General features: G+C 41.8%; 1 protein-coding gene across 1 annotated transcript in view; it reads left to right on the forward strand.

The window, feature by feature from the left end:
* Nucleotides 1–19,696, forward strand: part of cdhr1a (cadherin-related family member 1a) — a gene marked incomplete at both ends in the record, with an annotated part of 344,833 nt that extends 325,137 nt beyond the window's left edge. Inside the window, 11 exons of the mRNA XM_080782869.1 lie at nt 1,206–1,322; nt 2,391–2,534; nt 2,676–2,754; nt 3,655–3,755; nt 5,042–5,248; nt 6,807–6,959; nt 7,560–7,724; nt 9,807–9,874; nt 14,164–14,392; nt 15,061–15,315; nt 19,109–19,696. Coding sequence (XP_080638995.1) covers nt 1,206–1,322; nt 2,391–2,534; nt 2,676–2,754; nt 3,655–3,755; nt 5,042–5,248; nt 6,807–6,959; nt 7,560–7,724; nt 9,807–9,874; nt 14,164–14,392; nt 15,061–15,315; nt 19,109–19,696 — 2,106 coding nt within the window. The remainder of the gene's footprint in view (nt 1–1,205; nt 1,323–2,390; nt 2,535–2,675; nt 2,755–3,654; nt 3,756–5,041; nt 5,249–6,806; nt 6,960–7,559; nt 7,725–9,806; nt 9,875–14,163; nt 14,393–15,060; nt 15,316–19,108) is intronic.
* Nucleotides 19,697–25,098: the final 5,402 nt, after the last annotated feature.

The following is a 25,098-nucleotide window of genomic DNA, read 5'->3' on the forward strand; positions in this document are numbered from 1 at the left end:
CAAGCTCACAATGTGTCGCATCACGGCGTATTGTTAGCTTGTAGATCCGCTATTTTCAAAAGGGGCGAAATGTACAGTAGGGCTGATGTGGGTAATGTATGTTTGGAAATACTAGTAATAATAGTACAAATACCTCAAAATTACAGTAGTGTACTTAGTTAAATGTACTTAGTTACTTTACACCACTGGGACGGGACCATAATTATTGTTACCGTATTATCACTTATCATGCTAAAAATGAAAGAGAAAAGCTCACAATAATTGTATTGTGAAATTGTCCCTTGTCATTACATGATGAATTAGCTTTTGTTGCGCTGTGAACTCAGTACCACTTAAACACGTCTTGATAAAAGACCTGTAAAGAGCGCATTTGGTAAGCCCTAATTTCACTGGGCAAGATAAAAACAAATTTAAAAAAACAAACAAAACAACAACAAAGGTAATGATAATGAGACAAGCATCAATTTAGCCCATGTGTGTGCGGCATTTGCATGTATAATCGACATGAGGCACCCGGGGGATTAAACTCACAATTACATTTGTGTTGATGTATTGAGAGGCTTAGCGTGCCGCTTTGGCGAGGGTGACAGGGAGCCGTAGTTTTGCACTTTGGGCTATTAGGACCAAATAACAGCTGGGATGGAGAGTGACTGTGATGCACGCCACATCTGGCCTGCGACGGCTTTCACCTGCCCGCACTGTCCTTGGGCATACTGTACATATGGGCTCTTTGCATTCCAAACAACAGAGAGGGTTATGGCCTATATGGGACTTACAGTATATATACTGTATACAGGATGTGGCCTATAATTCATCTGGCTCTTGAGTGCATGTTTTGTCGAAATGTACGACCATCTGACCACTTTTCATTATGGCTCACGTGAGTGACAAGGACAGGCTTTTTTCCCCCCCCCTTTTCTTTTTTTTTACCCTCTGACCCCTGTTGTGTTCATCTGTGTTTTGAGCTTTTAAACAGTGGTGGAAAGTAACTAAGTACATTTACTTTGAGGTATTTGTACAATACTTTTACTTCTACTCCACTACATCTCAGAGGCAAATATTGTGAGTAGGCCTACTTTTCCTTTGGTACCTTAAGACCATTTTGATGCCACAGTGCCACTACTTTTGTACTTAAAACAAATGTGCATACTTTTCCCACCACTGCTTTTGAAATGCCTTGTTTTGTTTGGCCTCTGTTCTCCCAGAGTTCGCAGTCCGGCGTGTTCGCCATGGACAGACACAGCGGCGTCCTTCGCATCAAACCCGGGAAGATGCTGGACTACGAGAAATCCAAGACACACTTTGTCACTGTGATCGCCAAGGTAATGGTTGTATGATTGTATCACATCACGTCATATAGAGACCATATATAGACAGACAACCTACCTCAAACTCAAAAGTCCTCAATCGCCCCCAATCTTCAAGTCAGGAGGCCACAGCAGGTTAGTTCCCCTTAGTCCAAAAGCAAAAGCTAATTAAATCCTCAGAAATGTTCCTTGACTAAACTTTTCTTCTTCAGATCTCAAAGTTTTCCATTGTGGTTTATCAATTCCTGATTCTGGTTTAGTATTGGCCTTAAAAGAGTCTCTTTGACAAACCACCATCAAACATTTGATAACTAAAATGGAACCCCAGGTTGCCTCACTTCCTGTACTTTTATAGCTGTTCATGGTAGCCTACCTCACTTCCTTGCTAACATTCCTTTTCCCCACAGCCCCCCCTATGAGCAAACCTTGGCAACAGAAAATGAATGACCATATTCAACTAAACAAAACAAAACATTTTTCCCCCCATACAGTACATGACATTTCAGGGTTAAATATTCAACCATATTTTAACCAATCTAACGAATTTAACCAATATATTACCTTGTTATCACCTAGTATGTTATGTTTAATTTTCTTTCAATACTCATACCAGGACAGGAAATGCATTTCTTCACACATTTATGTGGCACAAATAATTCTTCTAAACAAAGTCCCACCTTCATAATTATACATCACTCCATGTCACACAACTGCTCTCAAAGAGCACTTATGGGTGGGCGGCTGCAACGAAAAACTGTCCCCCCTTTACTGTTCTTATTTTTTCTCTTGATTTCTAACCGGTTTTTGTTTTGCATAGTACTGTATATTTGTAGGTCATTATGTTCTGATGAATTGAATATGAAGGACCCCAATGGAAACAAGCCATTAGTAGTGCTTTGTTTTAGTTTTTTTATCCTCTTAGCAGACCTTGTATTGAACTGTGCTTTCCTGTGCATATTCGACAAACTGTTAATAAAGATTTAAATCAATCATCACTATCCAAACACACAAAAACACTATCCAAATAAAGGTTAGAAACTAAACATCAGGTCAAAGTTCTAAATGCACTATTGTTTCCAACAGGATGGCGGTGGCAGTTTTAATGGCAAGGTACAGATTCTGTCGTCCACGGCTACCTTGACCATCAATGTGATCGATGAACAGGACACGCCCCCTTCTTTCATCGGGACACCGTACTTTGGCTACGTTTACGAAGTCTCGGTGCCAGTGAGTACAACAACAATACCCTTTCATGCATTCCATTACATATACAAATTTCATGAAAAGATCATATTCAGGAATAGTTGGTTTTCTCTGTAACTGACATACCGGTACAACTTCTAACTACAACTCTTTCTTTCTTTCCAGGGATCTGAAATATACATGGTTTTTGCCAAAGATGGAGATGTTGGGAGTCCAAATCCAATCAGTTATTCATTTGACAGCGGTAAGCATGTCCTCTCTTTCTTCCTTCAAGGCTTTCACACTACTGAGTTTTCTCACTGCAGCATCAAGTCTTTTTGACAGTTACAGGATATTATGTTTGCTGTTTTGTGCCAAATAACGTTAACAATACCGTGACTATAATATTTTATCTATTTTCTCATGGATGTTTGGTATGAGGATCAGTGTTGACTTTGGGGATGGAATCCAGGCCTCTGCGTTTGATATGCTCTACATAGCTGTCATACATTTTTTATCTCTGTGCATGGGGATATGTTGAATACCTGCTTCTAGTCACAACTACAAGGTTCCCAGTTCCGCAGTTCTATCCCAGGCTCCCCCAGAGTCAGTGTCGAAGTGTCCTTGAGCAAGCCTCTGAACCCCTAATTGCTCCCGATGTGCAGGTTGGTGCCTTGCATGGTTTCCTATGCCATCGGTGTATGAATCTGTGTATAAATGGGTGAATGTAATGCACAATGTCTGTAAAGCGGCGTTACCATTTACCATCTGTGTGTGAAAGGGTGAAAGTACGATCCGACACAGGGGTAAGGGGGACACTATGGCAGGTAAATAAAATGTTGGGACATGTGGAGTTTGCTTTGGAGTTGCCCAAACTGCAAGTGCACATTTGAGGAGTCTGCTATAAACACAGCACGAGATATATAGCTAGATAGCTATAAACACCACATGAAATCACGACACTGGTATCGGTATTCAGTATTCGGTATCGGCTAACACAGAAATTGAGGTATCGTGATCGGAAGCAAAAAAGGTGTATCGGGACATCCCTAGTTAAAAGCGCTATATAAATGCACAATTTGAAATGTAGGTGGTCTGATATGTTTGATGATATCACAAGAATGAAACATGAATGTTATTGATTGCTCTGTTGTCTTGGCTGTAGGCCATGACGGCGTTTTCAGTATCAATCAAAGCACTGGCCTCATCACTCTGTTGACTCATCCCATCAACCTGAAGAGAGAGATCTACAACATTCAAGTCAGGGTAGGACTCACTAATTAACCTCACGTCACCAGGCTTTCCACGTCGGAGGAAATCCTGGTCTGTGTTAAAAAATTACTGTGTGAACCGGTCTGGAGTGGATGATATCGCTACGTCATGTTGTAGTATTGTTTTGTAGTCATCAGGCAGAAAGAATCATCCGGAACTTCCTTTTCCCTCAAACCGGAAGAATAACAATCTCCCGTAGCCTGTGGCTTTTATTGAGAAAAATCGGTTTGAGGGAAAAGGAAGTTCCGGAAGATTGATGACTACAAAACAATACTACAACATGACGTAACGATATCATCCGCTCCCGACCGGATCATAAACCCGAAAAGGAATGCTGGAAACATTCTTCACTACACGTAATCTGCTTATTTATAGCACGGTATACTTATACTTTTAAGCACTAAAATCGTATTAATAAGGATTTTTAATAATAATAATATTAATCATCATAACACATTATAAAGCATTTTATAATAATTAACTAGGCTAATGATAATTCTTCATAATTGCTGGATCCTAAACGAATGTTTTTCTTTTGGCAAGGATCATAATGTATTATAATCCTAATTGCGAACGCAGTGAGCACTTACTATGAGACCTAGCAGATCATGTCTGTGCGTGCGTCTGTCTGTCTGTCCGTGTGTCTGTCCCGCTATCCAAATATGGAGTGTGTTGCATCAGCAATCACTCAGCTCCATATATGGGCACAAAAGGGGCCAGGTCCACTCAGCTCCATATATGGGCACAAAAGGGGCCAGTGATTTGTTTGTTGTGGACCTGGCCCCTTTTGTGCCAATATATGGACACAATTTATTCTAATTGTTATTGCAATTTACGATCTGCGTTCGCTTCCCGCGTTCGCGCGTCTTACTCGTAGATTATAATACATCTTTATGCATTATAATCACCGTTATATAAAGTGCAGAGTTATTGATCACAGTGCAAACATTGTCCAGTGTCATAGTGCCGGTTACACTCACTAGATGGCGGGGTTGGGAGGGAAGCCAGAGTCATTTAGCAGCCTGGCAGCTGAGGTGAGGAGGCCGTTGCCAGTACCTTTGTACTTTTACTGTGTTAGTAATTTCTACATTACAGTATTGATACTTTTACGTTAGACAGAGTACTTTTCCCACCACTCGTCAAAACCATCTGTGTCATCATCATGACCCTGTGTGTGTGTGTGTGTGTGTGTGTGTGTGTGTGTGTGTGTGTGTGTGTGTGTGTGGGGGGGTGTGTGTGTGCGCGCGTGCGTGCGTGCCTGTGTGCGTGCCTGTGTCCAGGCTTCTGAGGTGGGCCCAGATGGCGACCTCATGGACTATGGCGTGACAACGGTGGTGGTCCGCGTGGTCGACCTCAACAATAATCCTCCCACCTTCTACGGGGAGAATGGCAGAGTGCAGAGCGTGTTCGAGCTGACCATGTACGAGCACCCGCCAGAGGGGGAGATACTGAGGGGCCTGAAGATCACCGTCAAGGACTCCGATCAGGTGATCACTGCAGTGTTATTCGTCGACTAAATACTATGAGGACAAACGGTCATCGACTATCCTTTTTTATTCGCTGACGAAAACGAAATAAAAACAAAATAGAAACTAAGCTACGATGACTAAACCGAAGACTAAATACATTGACAGATTTGTCAACAAATGAAAACTATAGACTAAAATGTTATATATTTTATGTTTGGTTGGCGATGAGCTGATCTACAAGCTCACAACGGGTCGCGTTGCGATGCATTGCATTGTGAGCTTGTACAAAATATTTTTTTGTTGACGAAATAAACTGTAGATTTAGTTTAAGAGTGGCAAAGAGGCCCACATTTCAAAAAGGCACATATGCTCCTTTAGCGAAATAACTCATTGTCGTTGTGTAAATGTTACTTGCACTGTTGTTGCATTGCCTTTCTGGACAAATTATGTAATAGTTTTTTTTTAATACAGAGGGATTTAAACATTCATCGTGACATTTGTCTGAAAAGTGCAGGCTGAGCATCTGTCTGGCTCACAGCCCACGTCGTATGGTGGACTGAAGTGACATTAAAAGCCCTCTCCCGTTGTCACAATAATGCAACATTTCAAATTACATAAGTTTGTAAACGAGCCAGCCCAAATAGAAAGGTGCTTACTCATGCCACGTGGTGGCTTACGCAATTCCCTGAATTCCCCTGACTGTCCAAACGGTTCCTCCCAAACATAACCTCCGTTAATACTATTATAAAATGTTGTCAAATCACAGCTTCTCTCATAGTATCATTCTGATATGGAGAATATTTTTATGGATATCAATGCATTCTCCTCGTCCATTAGGAATATAATTACTGTGACAAAGACAGTAGATAATGTTTGTTTTTTTGCCACTCTGATGCATCTATATTATGCAGCATAAAAATATACAAGGACCGCATGTGCATGCGGAAGATGACGATACACAGCTTTTACAGTGATTGCACGCACGGACAATAATAAAAGGATTATTTGGGAACCTCTGTATTGTTGTGGCATTGTTCTAATGGAATGAGATAATGCATGGGGTATCATGAGCGAAAGGTGATCTATACAGGGACAATGTCTGGGAAACAACTTGAGCTTATACACAGTAAAGTCACCAGTTGATAAATGAACATTTATCAATGTGTAACTCAGAGAGTATACAAATGTAACTTACATTTGTATACTCTACTCTCAGAGTTTAATTAACTCTTAATTGATGTAACTTTCCTTAAACTGCATGTGCATTATGTGACATAATGCACAATATTGTCTTTACATGTGCTCATATTTTACTTCATTTTGGCCTCATTCATCTGCTATTTATTTTTACCACGTACCACGTACCACGTACCACGTACGTATAATTATTTCACACTGCCATGTCGATATCGGATCTGTTTAACGCCTTCTTGGGAAACGGCAATGATGCATCACCCACTTTTCTTTTCTTTTTACTCCTGTGATGTGACAGGAAAGTAGGGTTGAGTGTAAAGGTTTAGTTTTGGTTAATTGTTAACAGTGTTTGTATTATATTATACACATTGTGAACTTGCAGGGTGCCAATGCTAAGTTCAACCTGAGGCTGATTGGTCCTGAGCGGATGCTCAGAGTGGTCCCTCAGACGGTACTGAACGAGGCAGACGTCACCGTCTTGGTGGAGGATTCTGCAGCCATGGACTATGAGAAATACCAGGTTCTCAGATATAAGGTCAGCCTGTTTGACTCCCAGTTCTTCTGTCATCTTTCCTAGTAATGATGCACCACTTTTATGGGGTGAAAAAAAGACATGTTACCGAAAATGGCAGATCTACTACCTCACACCGCATCAAAGCGTGACGTTTTGCGAGATTACAGATCGGTTATAGCATTCGGCGAAGAGATTTGATGTCGAGGGAATATAATAGCGGACCTAGTATGAAGCCCTGTTGGACTCTGTCGGGTGGAAACCATCATATTTATGTCCAAAACTTTGGTTACTTCTCAGGATTAAAATAAAAGAAAACAAACTCAAACGTCGCGCCACATTTCAAGCTTGCACATTATGTTATCTTTGGACGCTTTTTGTAACGCTGTAGTACGATCAGCCACATTAATTTACGGAAAAACCCACAAAAAGTTTGATTATGGAGATAGGAGGTTTCTGGCCGACAGCAACGATAGCTTTAAGATGTTAAAATTAAAATACTGAATATATGCATGCTATTCTGAAGGCAGTTTCCTCAGTGAAATTGCAATAATTCATAATGCAAAGGAACTAAAATGAAATGCAAAAAGATGTGTCATCCTCCTACTCTGGCCTGGCCCGTAGCTGCTGGCGGTGGAGGTGGACACGCCCGAGAGGTTCAGTGCCACGGCGGACATCGTCATCCACCTCCTGGACACCAACGACAACGCTCCAAGGTTCTCCTCAGATTACTACATCGCCAAAATCCCTGAAAACTCGCCCGGTGGCTCCAACGTGGTGTCCGTGACGGTGAGTATATTATTAGAACTAAGAAGCGTTTGAATCCTGCATGGCTAAAAATACTGTTTGCCCTCTTTAGCCCAAAGCATGTCATCCACTCTTTAAAGCCAGTGCCGTGTGTGTTCTCAACCTTTTATGGATCTGTGCCACCACTGGAAAAAAAAAAAAGAACACCCATCTGACCACTTCACCAAAAGGCTGCCATTTTTATTTAAATGACTGATTGATTGATTGATTGATTGATCAGGGGCGCTTGCAGTGGGCTCCGACCCACACGTTGGGAACCGCAGCTCTAAGCTTAAGAGGAATAATGTCTGATTTGAACAAGATGGTGAAGAGAGCCGTTAATTCCCTAAATGTAGACTTTCGGGTTGGGGTTATATAACAATACAGTGAAAATGATAATAATACAGTGAAAAGAGATAAAAGCTAGGTTGGGCGGTAAGCTGCCAGATGGCTATCACTTTCATTTTGTTGTGTAATACCAAATTCCCTGCTTCCCCTCCTCTCCCTTATATTAGTGCTTAGCTGCACGTGCAGCCACAGCATATTGTGCATCGTTTATGTCTATTTGATTCTGTTGCCGCCGTCGGGGCAGTAGCCTCTTTATCTCCATATTTTAGCTTTTTGTGTTTTTTTTTCCTGTCAATTAACACCCTACTTGATGAAAGTCAACTCGAAAGCATACAAAAGTAGCAGATCCACAAGTCTTTGAGCTTCAAGTTCGAGCCACCCCCAGTTCAAAATCAAGTGTGCGCTGTCTGTCTGTCTGTCTGTCTGTCTGTGCAAGTGAGTACGCTGTATGTGGGTATGTTTGCAACAAGTGACTATCGCAGACTCTTGCAACATCATATGAACAGTTAGAAATCAAAAATAATAATACGTACAGTAAACAGTTCAGGGGGAGAGGGGGTGGTAAGCTTTGACTTTTTTTTACTGGGGCCTGTTTCGAATGGCAGCCACCCGTAAGAGCTCTTTGAGAGGTAGTGTGGCATTGGTTCGACCTTCCGTTAGTTCGACCCTTACTAACCCTATCTCTAACCCTACCCTAACCTTAACCGCAAGCACGGGAGCAGTGCATGTTCGCCAACCTTAATGCATGTTCGCCAACCTTAATGCATGTTCGCCAACCATAATGCATGTTCGCCAACCTTAATGCATGTTCACCAACCTTAATGCATGTTCGCCAACCTTAATGCATGTTCACCAACCTTAATGCATGTTCACCAACCTTAATGCATGTTCGCCAACCTTAATGCATGTTCGCCAACCATAATGCATGTTCGCCAACCATAATGCATGTTCACCAACCTTAATGCATGTTCGCCAACCTTAATGCATGTTCGCCAACCTTAATGCATGTTCACCAACCTTAATGCATGTTCACCAACCTTAATGCATGTTCACCAACCTTAATGCATGGTCGAACTAACTGGAGGTCCAAACAACGGCAGCCCCCCTTTGGGTGTGGTTTTGTAGAATGGGGGGGGGGGGGGGCATTCCACATTTTTGTGGCATAGGAGGAGTGAATTGTTAGCATACAGAGATAACATCATCAGAATATGTTCTTTTTATACATTAGGAGGTGACCTGTGAACTATAAAACCCAACGCTGAGCCTATATCGAGTTCAGGCCAGACAGTCACTTCCTGTACACACGACACTGAATGCATGCAGATGCAACTCGCTTTTCACTTCATGAATTAGTTGCGGTTCTTATGGTATTACTGCTCTCTCTGTCACACAGACACAGCACAGTAGCGCACAGGGAGGAGACACACGCACACACACACACACGCACACACGCACACACACACACACACACACACACACACACACACACACACACACACACACACACACACACACACACACACACACACACACACACACACACACACAGATTACTGTAGTGTAGGTCATTCATATAAGCCTAGACTTAAACGCTCATTTATGAGCACATGGCGCCGCGTGCGTGCACCACAGCTTGCACACATCAGTGCTGGTCCAAAGATTACAATCAAAACGATGTTAACCTAGTCCTAGACTTTATTTTTTTCTCTCTCTTTTTGTCTCTGTCCGTGCCTATAGGCGTCTGATCCAGACTCTGGACTCTGGGGTCACGTGAAGTACTCCATCTATGGTTCTGGGGCTGACCTGTGAGTATACTCTGTTGGATCAGTGGTTCCCAAACTTTTCAGGACGAGACCCAAAAGAGAGATATATATACGTTGGCCCACGAAACGAGTGAAAATATAAGATCTACAAGTGCATAACGCGTCGCTTCGTGCTGCGTTGCGAGCTTGTATATCGGCTATTTTTTACTACTTCTTAATTATTATTATTTATTTATTTTATTTATGGAATTTATTAGATTTGTTTGTTTTAAAAATGTAAATAATTACAAATAAACGTTTTAAATATATTTTACGAAAAGAAAATGGGTTTTTACTCGAGTTGACCCCCCCCCACCACCACCACCACCACCCACTGTACAACACAATCGATGCAGCATGGTGCGATATAATAACTCATCAAAGCTTGACGTTTTACATTGTTTTAAAACAAACACATCACTGCAACTGCAGATCTTACAAGCCTCGGCTACTGCAAGAATTGGCACGGTGGCCAAACAGTTCCAAGTACAAGCACTATTTAAGGGCATCAATTTAGGCTACTGTATATACTATTAGCCTACCTGTTAATGTGTTTTGGGGCAGCTGCTGTTGTTTTTGTTTTTTTTTAAACATATGTTTATTCATTTTCTTTATATTACACATAAGTATTTTCAACAATTGACATATATTTCCCCCCCATCCCTCTGGCAGCACAAATACAAACAAAATCTTGCAGCTGCTGTTGTTGATGATTTTACCAGTCTTTGTTTAGACTTACACAATGAAGTATACTCACCTAATGCCGCAGAGGTTCCTTGTTTAATGTACCTCCAAAGCGTGTACATTGTTTAAGTCACAGATGCATGGTTTTTATATTGTAAATCTATGAAGTTTGGCTAAAAGCTTGTGTTTAATCCACGTGGGTTCTTGTTTACTACTTGGTTAGACGCTTGCCGGCATCATAATTTGTCATGGCAGCTTGGCTACAACCGAAACAGACTTTCCTCTTCCTCTTCAAAATAAGAGCGACTTGTAATGATTAGTCAACACTAGTTTTATTTCTAAGAGTACTTACAGGACGTATATAGACATTTGTAGCACCCTGACATAATGCTTTGAATGGACCTGCTGCTTGGCAGGGCTTGAAAAAAGGGAGCAAGTCAAGGTGCCTGATTCTATTCCACGTCTGAGCATAGACATGGTAATGTCCCACCTGCCTCTGATTGGCCTACCGACACTGCTGGCAGTGGCGTGCAGTGCACAGACATTTAGAGGGGCAGGTGCTCAAGTGAAAAAAGGGCGCCTTGTGCAGCGCGTGGAACCGGCCGATTGCCTTAATAGTGTGAGATTTATAGATTTTGGGGCATATAGGCCTAAATCATTTATTTTAAGCTTTTGTATCAAGAATTGATCAATGTCACCATGGTCCACATACTGTACAAGTGTACACTGTACAAAAAAGGGCACATTGCTGTCCAGAGGGCAAAGGGCAGGTGCTCTATCTGTGCACGCCACTGACTGCCGGCCTTACCAGACTTTCCTCCGAGGTGGATAGCTAGCTATATGCTGGATAGTCTGCCACAAAGTTACTAAGCTATACAGCCGATTTGATATAGAGGGAAAGGGGAGCATGCCTAGTATAGATCCCAGGGAGACCCTCAAAGTATTATAGGGTTACGGTATAATAATTCATCAACCCCCCTTTTCTCCCTTGTTCCATTTCATACTATACTGTACTAAACTCTCTCTGCTCATTGGTCCACATATAATGCAGATTCATTGAGTTTTATTAGGGGTAACAGGCTAACAGCTGGTGTCGTATTCTAGGCTATACAGTGCTGCGTTGCTCTTTAGCCGACTGGTAACGTACGCGCCTCAGGATTGAATCGTCCTGGCTTCGCCTCCCGGCCATGGCCAGAGCCATCTAATAGAAGAGTTGCGATATTGAGGGGGCAGAAAACAGCATGGTCATGTGGTTCATGTACTCGCGCGAGCCCATAGACTCCAATGCATTCCGTAAACTTCCAGTTGTCCCCATTCAATACTTCCGTTTGTCCCCATTCAATAGAAGTCTATGTAGAAGTGCCGACATTGGACTGCATGGCCCCATGAAGAGACTTACTCTATGGCTCTGCTGGCCATGGCCCGTGGCTGCAGTATCAGCACACTAAACAACCTATATAATCTCTTATGTAACATTACGCATGTTTTGATGACAAGAGGTACTAACCCCTCACGACCTGGGGATGGAATAATTGTTAGCATTGGGAATTATCTTTATGTCGACGGAATTCAGCATAGATAATACCTTTTTCATTTGGTAGCACAGCACAGTACAGTACAGTACATCCAACTGTTAAAGCCTGTCGGATAACATATCTGACATAACTGAAGCCGTAAGCTGGCAAAACATACAGTATCTCACTATTATCTAGAGAGAAATTTGATGTACGTTTTGTCTTTTTATATTGGAACTTTGTTCTGTATATTTAATAAAGCGCTGTAGGCCTTCAGGGGGTATGAAAGTACTTTTCCTTATTATTGTTTAGCAGTAACCACACAATATTCCACACAACAATATAGTGTTATCTTAACCTGTATAGCATATTACAGTAACATTCCAGTCACACACTTTCATCAGGATTAATCATTTATTGCAATGACATTGCATTCAGTTTGGCGGTGTGACTCTGCTCCTGTGGCGATACTACAGATTATCTGCACAAGCAAGATATGAAATCGGAGATCACAACCCCCCCTTGAAGCAGAGCCTAAGGATACAGAGTTATTGCAGGAACATACGATTGAATCCTTTAAGGGCATACGTTCAGGTACACAGATATAACATCTTACAATCCACAGAATCATACATTTAACTTAGATGTCACAGGAGGATTCTGGGGAGAAGGAGGGAGTTTGATCAAAGACAGCTGCAGGAACTAGAGCTGAGCCGTGTTTGTTGAGTGAGCTGAATGTGGCTGTCGTGGGAGAATGTATGAATTAACTTGTTAGTGGATGAACATGAAGGGACCCTGATTGCCGCGCCTGCCCAAACTATCGCAAACCGATGCTCGATTCAACATGTCACAGGTACAGTTTTACACTTTCAGAGGAACATGCACTGTTGATTTTTCTGTAGGAGAAATCTATCAGTTAACCACTGAAAGCAGGGGTCTTCAACAGGGGTCCGTCTTATTCTTACATTAACCACTTGAACCCTCTCGTGTCCCTATTGTGGGGAAAACATTAGCCGAAGAGGATTGGTGTACAGGGAAAAAAGAAAAGACCAAGTACCGAGCCAAAGGTCAAATTTACAAAGTATTGAGGGTTTAAGTGATTAAATGTCAGTAACATGAAGCCAATATGTGTAGTGTCTGTGTGTGCCATGGCGTGGGCTGACCCTGCTTCATCTTTCTCTCAGCTAAGGGGTCCTTAACCTGAAAAACATTGAAGACCTCTGACTTAAAGCCACATATCCCCCGGAGCTCTGTGCTTGGTCCGCTGTTTCCCCCACTACAACAAATCCCTCTGCTGAAAATAGCAATTCTACAGTACCAGTTCCAAATGTATTTTGTGTGCTGTCTTCTGCTATTCTTCTCTCCTTTCCCCCCCCGCAAATCCATTCTCTTTTGACTGACAGAACCACAATACTTCACCGTACATTTACTTCCAGTTTCTCTGTCTCTGCTAATCCTGTAATGAGATTGAGGGAGAAAATAGACGGTTCTTAATTAGCTTCCAATTACCGTACGGTAGCATGCGATGTGACACAGTCACAGCAAGATGGTATATGAGACACTGAACACACATACAGCTGATCTACAGGCTCATAGCATATGGCACGAGGTGACATGCTATGGGCTTGTGTAATACCCAGGATTCGAACTTCATGGGTCTCCTGTGTGAAAGTCCAATATCTTAACCACTAGACCAAAGGGATATCCCTATGGACCAGTGGAGATAATTAGATGTTTAAGTCATCAGGCTGCAAGGCAGTGAGTCACTGCTACACTCACTCCCCTTTTGACCTGCCACGGGGAAACCCGATCCGGGTCACGGCACCAATGTAAATATGCCCGGGATTTGAACCCGGGTCTCCCGCGTAAAAGTCCAAGATCTATATATATACATACACCTACCGGGGAAGATATCAGACTTTTGAGGGCACCACACTGAGGCTCTGAGCCACTCTGCTACAATATATTTTAGGTTAAAGTGGTTAAAATCTATAAATGGTACAGATGCTTTCCTGGTTTTAATGGGTTAAGACGGAAGGAAGAAAGATAGATTTTTTGGGGGGGCAAAAAAATGATAATTATTGATGATTTCAGGTTCTTGATCCAGCCTACATCTGGAATCATCTACACGCAGCCGTGGGCCAGCCTGGATGCGGAGGTCAAGTCCAAGTACAACTTCTACGTGAAGGCCGAGGACACGGAGGGCAAGTACAGCCTGGCCGAGGTGTTCGTCACGGTGCAGGACCTGAACGACCACTCGCCCGAGTTCAACGACAACTTCCTGGAGAAGACCATGGTCATCGGAGCGCCTGTGAAGATAGAGGCATGTTCTTCTGTTCCTGTTGGCATTGCAGTATCTGCCTGGAGGGGGGAGGTCAGGGTTCAATCTTCATAGCACATGGAGATAGAAACCACATGAAAAATGGGACCCGATAATGCCTGTCTGCTTGGCACTCAGCATCAAGGGTTGGGGATAAGTCCCTGCAACGTATATGTCCAGGCAGGGGCTGTACTTGATTGATTGCCAAGGTTACTTACATACCTCTAACTATACCATCTATACAAAATAAAGTGTGTTGGCACTCGGAATTGCACTCATTCCTGTATAGATTGCTCAATCCAACATTGCACATGTCTGCATCGGTACACATGGCAGATATGGCCATGCTTTGGGGGGTTTGTTACTGCTGCTGCTATATACTGTGTATATAATACAACTGGTACCTGTTGTTATTGCTGCTTCTAAAGCACAAGGTAGCCTATCTGCACATAATGTTTATGTACTTATTTGTACATTATTTATACATACTTCTATACTTCTGTCTTTGAAATGATGATGTTGATACTGCTGTTATAGACACTCTTCACGTGGCTGTTTATTTTCTTAGTTTTTTATTGTTATTCTTCTTATTGTTGTTGCACAGTATGTTGCAGACCTCACACACACACACGAGCAGTGACAAATAGAAATAAATCTCTGTGCACCGACAGGCCGTGGACGAGGATGCGGAGGAACCAAACAACGTCATCGAGTACTCCATCATGAAGGCAGAGCCGGACAACATCTTCGACATCGACGCAGACACCGGAGAGATCGTGCTGAAGTCCTACATCAAGTCCATGGACATTGTCCAGAACATCACCAACCAGAGGGACTGCACGTGGTCCCTGGTGGTCCAGGCCCGAGACCGCGGACAGCCCTCCTTCAGCACCACCACTGTGGTCAAGATCGACATCACTGAGGCGGTAAGATACCAGACATGGAGTCGCTGTATTTCAATGGGCTCTATATGCACACAGAATAACTCTTCCTACTTCTGGGCCATACTTCCCTACTTCCTTCACAGGTGTTACCGATGATACTAATTAAGGCTCGGTTCCATTTAGTGTGCACTGTGCAATGGTTCTCAAACCTTTACATTTCAAGGAACCCCATAACTCTGATAGTGTACAATTAATTTGGTTCCATTTGTACAGACCCGTACAGGCCCATTTGGAACCCACTCAAGGACACTTTGAGAGCCACTGGTGTAGCAAAGTGTTTCCAGTGAGCCAACATGCACAATAGCAGCACCCTGACTCTCTTTGACCAGAATGGAACAGAGCCTTCATTATCATCGGTAATACACCTGTGAAGAAAGTAGGGAAGGGGCCATGTTCTTTCCAAAATGGCATGTATACTGTATGCATGGAGCCCATTCAAACCTTCTCTGTTGATAATGAAGATAATCAGTCAGCGACAGCATCGTAATCAAGAATGACCATACAGTATGTATGTAGCAGAGTAGCCCTGTCTGAAGACTAGAAGCCGAAAATCTCAGATGGCGTGTTGCGTGCAAGAGAGCCTGCAGTGTTTGGGGATCGTCTTTCGTTGGTGTGTGAGGCAGCAGGGAAAGCACACCCATATGGAAAAAAAAATACTAAATTTGTATATGTTTTACATGAAACTTGTAGTTAATATATATGACAGTCAAAGCAGATATAAGATCCATAGTATTTTTTTGTAAAGTGAAACTTATATAATTTTGTCATTTATATGAACTATATAAAACAGTCAAAGCACATATAAGATCCATAGTATTTTTTTGTAAAGTGAAACTTATATAATTTTGTCATTTATAGGAACTATATAAAACAGTCAAAGCACATATAAGATCCATAGTATTTTTTGTAAAGTGAAACTTATATAATTTTGTCATTTATAGGAACTATATAAAACAGTCAAAGCACATATAAGAGCCATAGTAAGTTTTTGTAAAGTGAAACTTATATAATTTTGTCATTTATAGGAACTATATATAACAGTCAAAGCACATATAAGAGCCATAGTATTTTTTTGTAAAGTGAAACTTATATAATTTTGTCATTTATAGGAACTATATAAAACAGTCAAAGCACATATAAGAGCCATAATACGTTTTTGTAAAGTGAAACTTATATAATTTTGTCATTTATAGGAACTATATAAAACAGTCAAAGCACATATAAGAGCCATAGTAAGTTTTTGTAAAGTGAAACTTATATAATTTTGTAATTTATAGGAACTATATAACAGTCAAAGCACATATAAGAGCCATAGTAAGTTTTTGTAAAGTGAAACCTATATAATTTTGTAACTTATAAGACCTATATGTGACGGTAAATCCACATACAATATTCTTAGTAAATTAGTATAAATTGAAATACATATGAACTTATAAATAATTACTGCAGTAAATCCACATACAAAATCCTTAGTAATTGTGTGTTGTCAAACTTGTAGAGTTGGGCAAACATCAGTGAAACCAAAATCTGATAGGATATTGTATAGAAACCATACAATACATTATACAGGCCATGTATGTCACAGAGACATCCAAATTAAACAAAACCTAATCTTACAATGAAATAACATGAGATGACAAAATAATGAGTTGTATTCCCTTTTACATTTTATGACTCCTACATTATTTAAGATCCCCCCACCCAGTGCCCCCCCCCCCAGCCAGTGTCCTCCCCAGCCAGTGACCCCCCAGTGTGACACCCCCCACCCAGTGCCCCCCAGCCAGTGTCCCCCCAGTGTGATGCCCCCCCCCCCAGCCAGTGTCCCCCCAGTGTGACACAAGCCCCCAGTGCCCCCCCAACCAGTGCCCCCCCAGCCAGTGCCCCCCCAGCCAGTGTCACCACCATTGTCCCCCCATGTACCTCCCAATGCATTTTATTTTATACTGCTATGGTAACTTATAAGAATCTTCTAAAAAAAAACAAAAAACATAAAGAGAGCATATCAAACACTTCACATATGTCAGGATGTGTCTGGGTAGCTCAGTCGGTAGAGCTCTCGCCTTAAGACCACAAGTTTGTGGGTTCGATCCTGGGCACTGGCAACTCAGCGTATGAGTAGCACAGCTTGGGTGCGGCAAGTGATGCGGGAAGTGGGAGTTGATGGTATAGTAGGTGTGGTGCTCTATCTCAGCAACCATCTCCCAGGGGTCTATAGCGCATATGTTTTTTATACCTATCATACACTTCACATATAAAAACGTATATATAGTCATAGATAAAACATATGTTTTTTTTATAACTATAAGGTATAATGTATTGGCTGACATATAACAATGTTATAAAAATCATATAAAAGAAGCATACTTTTCTTGTAAATTAAATGGTTACAAACTATAAAATACATACTATAATGGTATTTTTTTTATATATGGAAAGGATATATCTCATATAATTTAAAACTACAAACATTGTATGGAACATGTAAGGAAAATACAGTTTGCCATGTACTTACCTCATAGATCACATACATGTTGTTTACTTGATTCATACATGATTCACTTTATTGTCTTATATGAGGATTGTATGAAAGGTGCCACTTTCAAGAGTTCACATATAAAATCTAGTATGTACTTTACATGACATACATGTAAATGACATACATAAAAAATGTAAATACTTACTATTGGAGGCAACAGGACAACATATATGTTTCTTCTACTTTTTTTTCCATATGGGCAGTAGCCCTGCCCTGAATGCCAAAGGAAGGGTTTCCACCTCAGGCTCTTCAGACATCTTTGGTTTTGTTTGTTCTGGTTTCACTAATATGTTTAAATTGAAACTTTGCAGCCACTGATGGGCAACCATGCACCGGTAAATCTCACATGCATATATACCGCTGTTATGTTTTCAGATCAAGTCCAGATTTACCACTTACATCGAGGGCCTGAGGAGACGGCGGGGGGCTGTTTTTGGGATCTGTTTCACCCTTGTCACCCTGGCGGTCACAGTGACCGTCTTCATTTCAACACTGATATACTGGAGCTCTGTGAAAAAGTCCCGGGTCAAGCCTCAGGGCAAGATCAGAAAGATTTCCAAGAGGCCTTCTCATTCTCATCCATAGAGGAAGCTTGACTTGAGATCATCCTTCTGTTTGTTTTTTACTCTGCAAGAATGGAGCCTGAGTTATACTTGGTTGCACGCGGGTGTCGTGCACACCAACAATAGCAGACCTACAAGCTGACGACGTGTGGCGCTGCAACGCATTGTGAGCTTGTAGACTGGCTATTGTTTTTGGTGTGCGACACTGGCGTGTAACTTAAGCATGACAGGGCTTTAAGTAAGCTAGTTTTTCTTTTTTTCTTTGGGAAATGTTATTTGATTAGGACAAAGTTGTGTCTGTAAAAGAGTACAGGAGCACAATGTGTAGCTTATTTTTTTCGCAATTTGAATTAGTCATAGAAATGGAAAAAAAATATATAAAATCATTAAACCACAGCAAGTTTACATAACCCTGTAAACGAATCTCCTCTGCTTTGCAAGAGAATGTGACGCTGAATGGTCTCCGCTATGGGTGCCCCAGACAACCCTTCTGATCTTGTCTTGACAGAATGTCCAAAAAAGAAAATAATTGATCAATGATATCATGACTTTTAGCGGTGAATTCAAACCGTGTTCTATGGCCAATCAATCAACCAACCAACCAACCAACCAATCAATCAATCACTGTGATTTCAGTCCCATGTAGACATGACTTCTCCATGTGCTCTCTTTACAGACCCAACATGGGGGTGGGCTGTTGGCGTCATTTTTTATGCAGAGTAGAGACAAGCCATTGCACATCCTAGGCTTGCTCGCCGGTGGCATTTGTGTCATGGTTGTGGTGACAGTTCTCGTCTCCACAGCCATGTTCATGCGCAACAACAAAAAGTCCAACCGAATCCTGCCGCACCGCCACCTGAAGAGGAGGCAGAGACGGAGGCAGTCGTGGCCCTTCAAGAACCCCTTAAAGAGGACAGAGTGCCCCAGCGACAAGTTCCGCTTAGAGGAGGAGCCGCAGCCCGAGCCCAAACAGGAGCCGGAGGTCGTGGTCGTCCTGCCGGAGAACGTGAACTATAACAACAACGTCCCCAAGACCGTCGTCAGGAACTGGGCCCCGCCTCCGCCGCCTTGTGCCCCCTCTCTGCCCCCCCCACCCCCCTCCTACGTGCCCTCGGGGCAGTGGCGGGTGCCCACCGTGTCGGCGACGGTGTCGCAGATCAAGCCGAAAAAGAAAGTGGACAAGCAGAGAGACGATCCTGTGAACCAAGCGCTGGTGTCAGAGCTCAAATTCATACTGGCACAGAAGAAACTGCAGAATCCATAATACAAACTGTCAAATTCCCTGGGTGTTCAATTAACTCGGAGAGTGGTGCAAATGGAACCAAACGGAGTCCATTCGGTTCCATTTGTACAATCGTCGAGTTATATTAAAACATGAACATTCCAGTTTTTGTGTGTGTGCGACTGTGTGTGTGTGTGTGTGTGTGTTTGGATTTTTATCTCGCTGTGAATGTGGGCACATTAATGATGAATATTATCCATTTTAAATACTAGTTGACCGGTGTTCCCAAGGGTCTACTTTTTTACTTTTCTATGCTATACTGTAACTCTTCAAGCATCTACAAGCTCACAACGCATTGTTAGCTTGTAAGATTTTCACAGGAAGAAAATGTAGTCCGACGTCCCAATAATCCGACACCCATAAATAATAAACCCTGACCGCACGTGGAAGCCATGGGTGAGTCTTAACTGGCCACGTAGAACTAACGGAATGTCGGACTAACGCGTGCACCACAAAAACAAATCCCCAGGATAAGGATGCTAGGGTTCAAGTACGGAGTAGTTCCTTCTCAACCTTCTGACAGCGTTCCCATCATATGGGAATGGTTTACCGCGTTATCGCTAACATGTCAACATGTATACTGTATGCATTTGACCTTTGACATCACGTAATACAGGAAAACAAAAAACATCTCCATTGTATGCATCATTCAATACAATGTTTGTGGTTCAGATTTTTCTTTCGGTGTGGTTTTGAATGCATGGCATTTGTTGTTTACTCCAGTGGTTCCCAAAGTGGGGTCCGGGGACCCGCAGGGGTCCTTGAGGTAGTTCCAGGGGGTCCCCAGCTAAATGATAGTTTGGAACCAAATGGGCCCTTATTGGTCTGTAACTCTGAGTGTACAAATGAGTGTACATTTGTACACTGTCACTCTCAGAGTTAAATTAACATTGATTTTACAATATAAATTTACCCAGAGATAGAAATGCTATGGGGGGTCCTTGAAATGAAACTGGTTGAAAATCACTGCTAGAGCCGTAAAAACCTTCTCTTATTGGGGGTCCTTGGCATGTATTTCCAAACGGGGGGTCCGCAGGCTAATGAGTATCATTTTGGGGGTCCTTGACATGAAAAGTTTTGGGAACCACTGGTTTACTCCACATCTCTGGCAGTGCAGGAAGAGACACAAGGTTGTTTACTTGCTATCCGCCCGGCCAAGCTCCTTACAAGAGATTTCCTGACACCTGCGCTCACTCGCTGACCAAAGAGATCAGTCCCTAAGGATGATTTACGCTTAACTTCCGCGCCGGCGTCTCGCGCCAAAAATAGGCGATCTACAAGCTCACAATGTGCTGCAGCGCCAGCGCGTTGTGAGCTTGTAGATCTGCAATTTTTGCGTGTGAGACACGCCGATGTGCCACCTGAGTATAAATGGATTAACCTCATCCCATGCAGAGGAGTTGTAATCAGTCTACCTGGGTGCACAAACAAGAGTTGGGGCAAATCTCACGATCCATTTCAATCACGTAAATGTAAAAGTTTACCGTAATCCATGAACACATTTTGTTCAGCTATTTATGTGATCCATCATGCCTCTTTCCGTCATTTGTTTTCTTAAAAACAATTATAATGGCCATAATCAACTAAATCTGTGTCTGTTTCAAGAACAATAAACGGGGGAAAAAGTGAATATAAATCATCTATATCAATAAAAAGCGTATTTGGATTATAAAGAATTGTAATTTGTTTTTATTTATTTTTCCCTAACACAGTCCGATGATTCATCCGTCAATGGAAATTGATCAAGCTCAGACAACCTAAACAACTGTAAGCAGTCTCACAAGAATTAAGAAAGGACCAGGAAGACAGCTGGCTATTGGTCCATAGCTCTAATAATACCTTCATTTAGAGCTATGGAACAGAGCTATTTGTAGGTTTAAGAGATTGCCAGGTAAAACTGGCTGTTTTGCGCTTTAAAACTGGATATCTTTTTTTATAATATCCTGATGAACTGAAATAAATGAATGTTGGTTTTCCTTAGTCCAATCAGCTCAGCAAATCTACGAGCGCATGATTTAGCTTTTAGCTTTGTTGCTTTCAGCTCAAAGCTAAAGATTGACACTTTGCTAATGATGCTCTCAATGTGCACTCTGCTGCCCCCTACAGTTAGCTAATAGTCTTCACTACCTGTGAGCACCACAAGAACTTCCATGTTCAATCAAAAAGCCTGGTGGTAAATATCTAGCATTTAAATTTCAAAACCAAATAAATTACTTGCTTGCTGCTTGAATTGAAATGTTTTGTTGACATTTTTTAAGTATGCAGTGCAACAATAAAAAAAAACAAAGCCAAAATGGATAAAAACACACAATAAAACATAGGATTGTTTCCATTGTGGTTTACTAAAAACAACACTCAAAACAACTAGTGTGCGCAATACTCTCTCTCTCTCGTGTTGTAGGCTTTTAACGCTGTGGTGCAATGCAGTATGAAGAGCATTCCAAATGATCGTGTATTATATGACTGAGACGGGCAAGATTACTGCTCTGTGTCGACAGAGGATTACCAAGTTGCAAAGAGCATTGATGCAGCAGGATGGAAAAAAGCCATGCAATACAAACAAATACAAAATAAAGAAAACATGCACTACATGCTATACAGCATTTGTTTTCCTGGTATATTTGAGACAATTAAGGCTACAGAAGACCTATGGCTAGCCTATGCTCTTGTAATTTCTCAGAAACAGTACACTTTCATTGGTAGCTGCATGGTAACATGCCCTGTATGGCAAAAACAGCCAACGTCTAACGTCACAACGCAGATCGTGTGCTTGTAGATGTTAAATGTATGCCTATAATGACATGTCCATTCAAGTCAGGTTAATTCAAGCATATGACATTGTTGCTACATCCTATGTATACAACATGCCATTAAGTAGGCCTACGGCTCACAAGAAACAATCATTCCTCGACCACCGAGTAGTATAGGGTCTAATCTGAAAGGGAAAAAAGAGAGCTATCCAGATACTTGAATGAATGACAGCTGTCATTCAAGGGATGGGGAATTGATCTCCAAGTTGCGTATAACACTCACAGCGGACAAAAACTCGTTGAGTTGGGGGAGGAGGATTGTGTGAGACTTAATAAAAAGGACGCTGGTGTTGTTTGGGTATTAAGTCAAATGAACAATGCCATTGGTCAACAATGCAGCCAGATGGCATGTCAGAGAGGGCTGTGCGGAGGATATCCGATATGCCATCTGTCTGATTGTATGTGACGTACATTAACGGGAGGCGGGGTCCGGGTCAGAGACATAATGTATCGTACTGTACAAGCACACGCCGAAAGACAGTGACTGAAAAACTCCATTCATGAAAATTCTAATGTACACTTTGTTTCTGGAGATTCGAAAATGGAGGACCCCAATGATGTAAACAAGCCATAGTGCTTGGATGGGTATTGCAATCCTCTTAGCAGTCCTTGTATTGAACTGTGCTTTCCTCAAACTAGCATATTCTACAAACTGTTAATACAAATTTCAATAATCCATCAACACAAATGTGTCTTCAAATGAAAAATGTGTATAGGCCTAAATATCTAATTTGGCTGAAAGCCACCACTTACACGTCCTTACACCATTCATATACTAGCTGTTTATACATGGTTGGTTGTACATTTTAAGCATGAATTAAATGATTTCATCACTCCGTCATGGATATAATCCTATTCATTGTAAAGGATTATATGAGGCATTGCCAAGGCCAAATATCAACTAAATGAATGGTATAACACCAGATCGACACAAACAAATGTGTGTGTGTGTGTCGCACACACACACACACACACACACACACACACACACACACACACACACACACACACACACACACACACACACACACACACACACACACACACACACACACACACACAGTTGGCTAGTATGGCTACAGTACAATATTATAATGTTGCACTTTAATAAGAGACAAAAACATAAAATCCACCAATATTTGATCATCTTACCAATTATGTATCTATACTGTATAAGTAATGGATTAAACAGCAAGGCATTAACTACGTGCACCGACACTAACGTAACCGGAGTATTTGACCACATTAACATTGCTTTTAAGGAGATATATTTCTATATCCTGCGGTGGGATTAAATGCAACCAATACTTGAAAATTACAAACATACTGCGAACTAAGAAAAGAGAAAACATTTGCAAAGGAAATTAAAGTGCTGAACAAGAATTTAAGGATAGAAGTACATCTGCCAAGACGCCAAATATCTATTAGCTCATGCGATCAGCTTGAGTGTCCTTTGGCTTGGCATAGAAATGAGAATGTATAAAAGATGAAGATAATTATTGACACTGAAATGTATCATGTGAATAACCTTACTTACTACCAACACAGCAGTAGGACTGCACCGTGTATTCTTATTTTGTGTATTTATATTTTATGTCAATAATGCCACACCTTAGCAACTAACCGCTAAGCTGAGAACAGGGGCTTATATTAACCATTTACTACTACTATAATAATAATACAAATATTTATAATTATAATAATGCTGCACAAACATTCACAAAAAGCACAATTAAAATATGACGTTATAAGGGTGACTATTAAATGCAGATTGAGCAAATATTATTATCAGCAGAACAGGGAAAGCAAGGCAGAACATATCTTTTTTTTTTACCCCTTCTGAACACACTCTTTGAGTGTGTATCGAAGAGGTTGTTATTGTTCATGCTTTGTCCTGACAGCATCGGAGCCAGGGACGGATTAACCCCCACAAGGGCGGCTGGGCCGGTAATTTTTTGGGGGCCCCATAGTTTTGTCGTGTTTTTATCAACTTTATGACCTAAATTTAACAAAATCAATGGCCAATGAAGGTCCTCAGGACCTTTTTTTCAGGGCCTCAAACCCAGTACAGAGCGGTCCGATTTCCCCGAAGGGCCCCAGAGAGCCAAGGGCCCCTGGGACACGGCCCCATTGACCCAATGGCTAATTTGGCCCTGATTGGAGCAGACCGAGCAGCCACTTCAGTCCAGCATCAAAACAACCTGATTTACTCTCGAGTAAATCACAGAATCGTGCAGTGATACGGATAACAGAATCATGCAGTGATACAGGTCAGGATACAAGAGCGGTTTCATGTCTTCGCCTCATCGTTGTCCGTCCTCGGTCTCACGTGGTCTGACCCATATCACCTTGCGTCATCAACCACGGAGGTCACCACGGAGGTCACAAGTCAACATGTTCTAACAAGCGTCATGCTTGGTCTGTGACGCATTTCCTTTTTCTTTTCTTTGGGGGGGGGTTAGGCGGTCCTATTTCATAACCACTTTCCAGTAGTCGTGCCCCAGATGTTAGACATTTAATCATCCGGCTACCACCAGTCTATGGCCGTCACTGATTCATTCATTGTAGATTCAT

The sequence above is a fragment of the Protomyctophum bolini genome (genome assembly GCF_963924005.1).
Source record: "Protomyctophum bolini genome assembly, chromosome: 14".
NCBI lineage: Eukaryota > Metazoa > Chordata > Actinopteri > Myctophiformes > Myctophidae > Protomyctophum > Protomyctophum bolini.